At 62.5% G+C, this 9,412-nt stretch overlaps 1 protein-coding gene across 1 annotated transcript in view; it reads right to left on the bottom strand.

Annotated features, from left to right (window-relative positions):
- Positions 1 to 9,138, bottom strand: part of LOC119696246 (fructose-bisphosphate aldolase A-like) — a gene marked incomplete at its 5' end in the record, with an annotated part of 10,214 nt that extends 1,076 nt beyond the window's left edge. Inside the window, 9 exons of the mRNA XM_038125969.1 lie at positions 988 to 1,035; positions 2,813 to 2,896; positions 4,773 to 4,933; positions 6,345 to 6,399; positions 8,113 to 8,342; positions 8,421 to 8,480; positions 8,523 to 8,636; positions 8,893 to 8,922; positions 9,049 to 9,138. Of these exons, the coding sequence (XP_037981897.1) occupies positions 988 to 1,035; positions 2,813 to 2,896; positions 4,773 to 4,933; positions 6,345 to 6,399; positions 8,113 to 8,342; positions 8,421 to 8,480; positions 8,523 to 8,636; positions 8,893 to 8,922; positions 9,049 to 9,138 (872 nt within the window). The remainder of the gene's footprint in view (positions 1 to 987; positions 1,036 to 2,812; positions 2,897 to 4,772; positions 4,934 to 6,344; positions 6,400 to 8,112; positions 8,343 to 8,420; positions 8,481 to 8,522; positions 8,637 to 8,892; positions 8,923 to 9,048) is intronic.
- Between the last annotated feature and the right edge of the window lie 274 nt (positions 9,139 to 9,412).

Raw genomic sequence — 9,412 nt, 5'->3', positions numbered from 1 at the left:
GGGACACCATGGGGACACCATGGGGACATTGGGGACATTGGGGACACGTGGTGGTCACTGAGCGCCTTGTACACCGCTGCCAGGACCTGGGGACATTGGGGACATCATGGGGACATTGGGGACATTGGGGACATCATGGGGACACTGAGCGCCTTGTACACCGCTGCCAGGACCTGGGGACATTGGGGACATTGGGGACACCATGGGGACATTGGGGACACCATGGGGACATTGGGGACACTGAGTGCCTTGTACACCGCTGCCAGAACCTGGGGACAGCATTGGGGACATTGGGGACATTGGGGACATTGGGGACACTGAGCGCCTTGTACACCGCTGCCAGGACCTGGGGACATTGGGGACATTGGGGACATTGGGGACATTGGGGACACTGGGGACACTGAGCGCCTTGTACACCGCTGCCAGGACCTGCAGGGGACATTGGGGACATTGGGGACATTGGGGACATCATGGGGACATTGGGGACACCATGGGGACATTGGGGACACTGAGCGCCTTGTACACCGCTGCCAGGACCTGGGGACATTGGGGACATTGGGGACATTGGGGACACCATGGGGACATTGGGGACATCATGGGGACACTGAGCGCCTTGTACACCGCTGCCAGGACCTGGGGACATTGGGGACACCATGGGGACATTGGGGACACTGAGCGCCTTGTACACCGCTGCCAGGACCTGCGGGGGACATTGGGGACATTGGGGACATTGGGGACACTGAGCGCCTTGTACACCGCTGCCAGGACCTGGGGACATTGGGGACATTGGGGACACTGGGGACACCATGGGGACATTGGGGACACTGAGCGCCTTGTACACCGCTGCCAGGACCTGGGGACACCATGGGGACATTGGGGACATTGGGGACATTGGGGACATTGGGGACACTGGGGACACTGAGGGCCTTGTACACCGCTGCCAGGACCTGCGGGGGACATGGGGGACATTGGGGACATTGGGGACACCATGGGGACATTGGGGACACTGAGCGCCTTGTACACCGCTGCCAGGACCTGCGGGGGACATGGGGGACATTGGGGACATTGGGGACATTGGGGACACCATCGGGACATTGGGGACATCATGGGGACATTTGGGACACTGAGTGTCTTGTACACCGCTGCCAGGACCTGCGGGGGACATTGGGGACACCATGGGGACATTGGGGACATTGGGGACATTGGGGACATTGGGGACACCATGGGGACATTGGGGACACTGAGCGCCTTGTACACCGCTGCCAGGACCTGGGGACATTGGGGACATTGGGGACATTGGGGACATGTGGTGTCCCTGTAGGTGGCACTTGGGGACAGCGTTGGGGACACTGGGGACACCTGGGGACAGGCCAGGGACATCGGGGACAGCGCTGGGGACACGCCAGGTGCCACCACCCCCTGCCCAGGTGCCACCAAACCCCCCCAGGTGCCACCTCTGGGTGTCACCAAGCGCCACAGGACAGCAGGAGGTGACATTGGGACAGGCTGGGGACACCGGGAGGTGACACTGGGACAGCTTGGGGACACCGGGACAGTTGGGGACACCGGGACAGGCTGGGGACACCGGGAGGTGACACTGGGACAGCTTGGGGACACCGGGACAGTTGGGGACACCGGGAGGTGACACCGGGACAGTTGGGGACACCGGGACAGCTGGGGACACCTGAAGGTGACACCGGGACAGGCTGGGGACACCGGGACAGTTGGGGACACCTGGAGGTGACACCGGGACAGCTTGGGGACACCAGGAGGTGACACCGGGACAGGCTGGGGACACCGGGACAGCTTGGGGACACCTGGAGGTGACTCAAAGCCACCCAGGTGCCACCAAACCCCCCCCAGGTGCCACCTCTTGGTGTCACCAAGCGCCACAGGACACCGGGAGGTGACACTGGGACAGGCTGGGGACACCGGGACAGGCTGGGGACACCTGGAGGTGACACCGGGACAGCTTGGGGACACCGGGACAGTTGGGGACACGGGGACAGGCTGGGGACACCTGGAGGTGACTCAAAGCCACCCAGGTGCCACCAAACCCCCCCCAGGTGCCACCTGCCGGTGCCACCCCACCGAGAGAGGGCTCAGGAGCCCCGGGGACACTCGGGGACACCTGGGGACACCTGGGGACACTCGGGGACACCCGGGGACACCTGGGGACACTCGGGGACACCTGGGGACACTCGGGGACACCTGGGGACACCGGGAGACACTTGGGGACACTCAGGGGACACCTGGGGACACCTGGGGACAGCTGGAGACACTCAGGGACACCTGGGGACACTCGGGGACACTCGGGGACACCTGGGGACGCTCGGGGACACCTGGGGACACCGGGAGACACTTGGGGACACTCGGGGACACCTGGGGACGCTTGGGGACACCTGGGGACACTCGGGGACACCCGGAGACACCTGGGGACACCTGGGGACACTCAGGGGACACCTGGGGACACTCGGGGACACTCGAGGACACCTGGGGACACCCGGGGACACTTGGGGACACTCAGGGGACACCTGGGGACACCCGGAGACACCTGGGGACACCTGGGGACACTTGGGGACACTCGGGGACACCTGGGGACACTCGGGGACACCTGGGGACACCTGGGGACACCTGGGGACACCGGGAGACACTCGGGGACACCTGGGGATACTCGGGGAACACTCAGAGGACACCTGGGGACACCTGGGGACACTCGGGGACACCTGGGGACACCTGGGGACACCTGGGGACACCTGGGGACACTCGGGGACACTCGGGGACACCTGGGGACACCGGGGGTGGCACCGACCTTCTCGGTGACGTACTGGCACGTCTTGAGGTCGTGGTCGCCGTCCGGGAGGATCTCGGGCTCCACGATGGGGACGATGCCGTTCTGGGGACAGCGGGGACACCGCGGTCAGCCGGGGACACCAGGGGACACCGGGGACACGAGGGGACACCGGGGACACGAGGGGACACCGCGGTCAGCCGGGGACACCAGGGGACACCGGGGACACCAGGGGACACCGGGGACACGAGGGGACACCGCGGTCAGCCGGGGGACACCGGGACAGCCCCGGGGACACGAGGGGACACCGGGGCGCTGAGGGGACACCGAACCCTCTCCAGATGCCACCAAGCCTGTCTGGATGCCACCAAACCCCCTCTAGATGCCACCAAACCCCCTCTAGATGCCACCAAACCCCCTCTAGATGCCACCAAACCTCCTCTAGATGCCACCAAACCCTCTCCAGATGCCACCAAACCCTCTCTAGATGCCACCAAGCCTGTCTGGATGCCACCAAACCCCCTCTAGATGCCACCAAACCTCCTCTAGATGCCACCAAACCCTCTCCAGATGCCACCAAACCCTCTCTAGATGTCACCAAGCCTGTCTGGATGCCACCAAACTCCCTCTAGATGCCACCAAACCCTCTCCAGATGCCACCAACCCTGTCTGGATGTCACCAAATTCTCTCTAGATGTCACCAAACCTGGTCTAGATGCCACCAAACCATCCCTAAGTGCCACCAAATCCCCTCTAGATGCCACCAAACCTGGTCTAGATGCCACCAAACCTGGTCTAGATGCCACCAACCCCCTCCAAGTGCCACCAAACCCTCCCCAGGTGCCACCAAACCTGGTCTAGATACCACCAAAGCTTCTCCAGATGCCACCAAACCCCCTCCAAGTGCCACCAAACCCTCTCCAAGTGCCACCAAACCTGGTCTAGATACCACCAAAACTTCTCCAGATGCCACCAAACCCCCTCCAAGTGTCACCCAACCCTCTCTAGATGCCACCAAACCCTGTCCGGATGCCACCGAACCCCTTCAGGTGCCACCAAACCCTCTCCAGGTGTCACCAAAGCCTCTCCAGATGCCACCAAACCATCCTTAAGTGTCACCAAACGCTCTCTAGATGCCACCAAACCTGGTCTAGATGCCACCAAACCCTCTCCAAGTGCCACCAAACCCTTCTACGTGTCACCAAACCATCCCTAAGTGCCACCAAACCATCCCTAAGTGTCACCAAAGCCTCTCTAGATGCCACCAAACCCCTCCAAGTGGCACCAAACCCCCTCTAGATGCCACCAAACCCCTCCAAGTGCCACCAAACCTGGTCTAGATGCCACCAAACCCCCTCTAGATGTCACCAAACCCCCTCTAAGTGTCACCAAACCCCCTCTAAGTGTCACCAAACCTGGTCTAGATGCCACCCAACCCCCTCTAGATGTCACCAAACCCCCTCCAAGTGCCACCAAACCCCTTCTAGATGCCACCAAATCTCCTCTAAGTGTCACCAAACCCCTCTAAGTGCCACCAAACCCATTCTAGATGCCACCAAACCATCCCTAAGTGCCACCCAACCCCCTCTAGATGCCACCAAACCCCCTCTAAGTGTCACCAAACCTGGTCTAGATGCCACCAAACCCCCTCTAGATGCCACCAAACCCCCTCTAGATGTCACCAAACCCCTCTAGATGTCACTAAACCTGGTCTAGATGCCACCAAACCCTCTCCAGATGACACCAAACCTTCTCTAGATGCCACCAAACCATCATTAAGAGCCACCAAACCCCCTCCAGATGCCACCAAACCCTCTCCAGATGACACCAAACCTGGTCTAGATGCCACCAAACCCCCTCTAGATGCCACCAAACCCTCTCCAGATGCCACCAACCCCCACGCAGCCACCCCGCTTCGATCCCCCCACCCCCAGGCCAGGCCGGGGACACTTGGGGACACTTGGGGACACATGGCGGGGACCTGCTGGCAGATGCTGGCGTAGCGCGCCAGGACGTTGGCGTTCTCCATGACGGCGAGGCGCGTGGGCGTGTGCGGCGTGATCTTCAGCACGCAGCGCCACTTGGCAAAGTCAGCGCCGTCCTTCTTGTACTGGGCACAGCGCTCCATCAGCCCGTCCAGCCCTGGGGACAGCGGGGACATTGGGGACATCGGGGACATTGGGGACATCGGGGACACTGGGGACATCGGGGACATTGGGGACATTGGGGACACAGCGCCACTTGGCAAAGTCAGCGCCGTCCTTCTTGTACTGGGCACAGCGCTCCATCAGCCCGTCCAGCCCTGGGGACAGCGGGGACATTGGGGACATTGGGGACAGCGGGGACATTGGGGACATCGGGGACATTGGGGACATTGGGGACACGGCGCCACTTGGCAAAGTCAGCGCCGTCCTTCTTGTACTGGGCACAGCGCTCCATCAGCCCGTCCAGCCCTGGGGACATTGGGGACATCGGGGACATCGGGGACATCGGGGACATTGGGGACATTGGGGACATCGGGGACATCGGGGACATTGGGGACACGGGGCACTGAGGGGGCTCCATCAGCCCGTCCAGCCCTGGGGACAGTGGGGACAGCGGGGACATTGGGGACATTGGGGACACAGGGCACTGAGGGGGCTCCATCAGCCTGTCCAGCCCTGGGGACACTGGGGACATCAGGGACATCGGGGACATTGGGGACCTTGGAGACATGAGGGACACTGGGGACGTTGGGGACACTGGGGACGTTGGGGACAATGGGGACACTGGAGACAATGGGGACATCGTGGCCATGGAGGACGTGGAGAGTGTTGGGGACACTGGGGATGTTGGGGACACTGGGGACATTGGGGACGTTGGGGACATTGGGGACATCGAGCACTGCAGGGGCCCCATGAGGCCATCGAGTCCCGGGGACACCAAGGGACATCAGGGGACATGAGGGACATTGGGGACCCTGTGGTGGCACGGGCTGGGCGGGGAGGGTGACACAGGGATGGGGACACTGCGGTGGCATCGGGGACACGGCTGTGACAGGGATGGGGACACCGTGATGGCACCGGGGACACTGCGGTGGCATCGGGGACACGGCTGTGACAGGGATGGGGACGCAGCAGTGGCACTGGGGACACAGCGGTGGCATCAGGAACACGGCGCTGGCACCAGGGACACGGCGGTGACAGGGCCAGGGACACTGTGGTGGCCTTGGGGACACGGCAGTGACAGGGCCAGGGACACTGTGGTGGCATTGGGGACACGGCTGTGACAGGGATGGGGACACCGTGATGGCACTGGGGACACAGCGGTGGCCTTGGGGACAGGGCCATGACAGGAACAGGGACACAGCGGTGGCCTTGGGGACACGGTGGTGACAAGGACACGGCGGTGGCCTTGCAGACACGGTGGTGACAGGGACACGGCGGTGGCCTTGGGGACAGGGCCGTGACAGGAACAGGGACACAGCGGTGGCCTTGGGGACACGGTGGTGACAGGGACACGGCGGTGGCCTTGGGGACACGGCGGTGGCCTTGGGGACAGGGCTGTCACTCACCCTGGGTCGTGGTCTCGCCGTTGGTGCCGGCCAGGGGCACCACGCCCTTGTCCACCTGGGGGACGGTGACACGGTCATGGGGGACAGCAGGGGACACCAGCGTCCCCAAAGCCTCCCCTGATGTCCCCAAAGCCTCCCCTGATGTCCCCAAGGTGTCCCCGCCTCGCTCCCTGAAGCCACCTCAGATGTGGCTCCCACCCCTCCACGGCTGACCCAACTCAACCAACACCCAACGTCCTCAAGACCCCTCAACGTCCTCAATGTCCCCAAGGTGTCCCCAGTGTCCCCGAGACCCCAAATATCCCCAAGTGTCCCCACGTCACCCTCTGAACCCTCCTCAGATGTGGCTCCCACCCCTCCACGGCTGACCCAACTCAAGGAACACCCAACGTCCCCAAGACCCCTCAACATCCCCGATGTCCCTGGGGTGTCCCCAATGTCCCCAAGGTGTCACCAATGTCCCCGAGGTGTCCCCACCTCACCCTCTGAACCCTCCTCAGATGTGGCTCCCACCCCTCCACGGCTGACCCAACTCAACCAACACCCAACGTCCCCATGTCCCCGAGGTGTCCCCAAGTTCCCTCAACGTCCCCAAGACCCCTCCACGTCCCCAATGTCCCCGAGGTGTCCCCAATGACCCCAAGACCCCAAATGTCCCCGAAGCGTCCCCACCTCACCCTCTGAAGCCACCTCAGATGTGGCTCCCACCCCTCCACGGCTGACCCACTCAAGGAACACCCAATGTCCCCAAGTCCCCGAGGTGTCCCCAAGTTCCCTCAACGTCCCCAAGTCCCTGAGCTGTCCCCAATGTCCCTGAGGTGTCCCCAATGTCCCCAAGACCCCAAACATCCCCAAGTGTCCCCACCTCACCCTCTGAACCCTCCTCAGATGTGGCTCCCACCCCTCCACGGCTGACCCAACTCAACCAACACCCAACGTCCCCAAGACCCCTCCACGTCCCCGATGTCCCCAAGCTGTCCTCAATGTCCCCGATGTCCCCGAGGTGTCCCCAGTGTCCCCACGGTGTCCTCAATGTCCCCAAGACCCCAAGGTGTCCCCCCGACCCTCTGAACCCTCCTCAGATGTGGCTCCCACCCCTCCACGGCTGACCCACTCAAGGAACACCCAATGTCCCCAAGTCCCCGAGGTGTCCCCAAGTTCCCTCAACGTCCCCAAGTCCCTGAGCTGTCCCCAATGTCCCTGAGGTGTCCCCAATGTCCCCAAGACCCCAAACATCCCCAAGTGTCCCCACCTCACCCTCTGAACCCTCCTCAGATGTGGCTCCCACCCCTCCACGGCTGACCCAACTCAACCAACACCCAACGTCCCCAAGACCCCTCCACGTCCCCGATGTCCCCAAGCTGTCCTCAATGTCCCCGATGTCCCCGAGGTGTCCCCAGTGTCCCCACGGTGTCCTCAATGTCCCCAAGACCCCAAGGTGTCCCCCCGACCCTCTGAACCCTCCTCAGATGTGGCTCCCACCCCTCCACGGCTGACCCAACTCAACCAACACCCAACGTCCCCAAGACCCCTCAACGTCCCCGATGTCCCTGGGGTGTCCTCAATGTCCCCACGGTGTCCTCAATGTCCCCAATGTCCCTGAGGTGCCCCCACCTCACCCTCTGAACCCTCCTCAGATGTGGCTCCCACCCCTCCACGGCTGACCCACTCAAGGAACACCCAACGTCCCCAAGACCCCTCCACGTCCCCGACATCCCCGCTGTCCCCGAGGTGTCCCCGAGGCGTCCCCGCTGTCCCCGAGGCGCACCTTGATGCCCACCAGGGCGCCCTTGTCGCGGATGACCTGCGGGAAGGGGCGCCCGTCGTCGGCCTTCTGGTACATGGTCTCGTGGAAGAGGATGACGCCGCCGATGCACGGCTCCACGCGCTTGTCGGCCGTGAAGAGCAGCTGCCGGTACCAGCGCCGGTTCTCCTCCGTGTTCTCGGCGCCCACCGAGCTCAGGCGCTTGGCGATGCTGCCTGCGGGGACACGGGCCGCTCACAACCGGTACGGACCGGTATGGACCGGTATGGACCAGTATGGACCAGTATGGACCAGTATGGACCGGTATGGACCGGTATGGACCGGTATGGACCGGTATGGACCGGTATGGCTCAGGCGCTTGGCGATGCTGCCTGCGGGGACACGGGCCGCTCAGAACCGGTACGGATCAGTACGGACCAGTATGGACCAGTATAAACCAGTTAGAACCACTATGGACCGGTATGGACCAGTATGGACCGGTATGGACCGGTATGGACCGGTCTGGCTCAGGTGCTTGGCGATGCTGCCTACGGGGGGGAGAACCGGTTAGAACCGGTACGGACCAGTATGGACCAGTATGGACCAGTATGGACCAGTTAGAACCAGTATGGACCGGTTAGAACCAGTATGGACCGGTATGGACCAGTATGGACCAGTATGGACCAGTTAGAACCAGTATGGACCAGTATGGACCAGTATGAACTGGTTAGAACCAGTATGGACCAGTATAAACCAGTATGGACCGGTATGGACCAGTATGGACCAGTATGGACCAGTATGGACCGGTCTGGCTCAGGCGCTTGGCGATGCTGCCTGCGGGGACACGGGCCGCTCAGAACCGGTACGGACCGGTACGGACCGGTACGGACCAGTATGGACCGGTATGGACCAGTATAAACCAGTATAAACCAGTATAAACCAGTATAAACCAGTATGGACCAGTTAGAACCACTATGGACCGGTATGGACCAGTATGGACCAGTATGGACCGGTATTGACCGGTCTGGCTCAGGCGCTTGGCGATGCTGCCTGCGGGGACACGGGCCGCTCAGAACCGGTACGGACCGGTACGGACCGGTATAAACCAGTATGGACCAGTATGGACCAGTTAGAACCACTATGGACCAGTATGGACCAGTTAGAACCACTATGGACCAGTATGGACCAGTATGGACCGGTATGGACCAGTATGGACCAGTATGGACCAGTATGGACCAGTATAAACCAGTATGGACCGGTCTGGCTCAGGCGCTTGGCGATGCTGCCTGCGGGGACACGGGCCGCTCAGAACCGGTACGGACCG

Source organism: Motacilla alba, unplaced genomic scaffold, assembly GCF_015832195.1.
Source record: "Motacilla alba alba isolate MOTALB_02 unplaced genomic scaffold, Motacilla_alba_V1.0_pri HiC_scaffold_28, whole genome shotgun sequence".
Lineage (NCBI taxonomy): Eukaryota > Metazoa > Chordata > Aves > Passeriformes > Motacillidae > Motacilla > Motacilla alba.
Note: the sequence above shows the minus strand (reverse complement) of the source record. Positions and strands in the feature narration are given on the sequence as shown.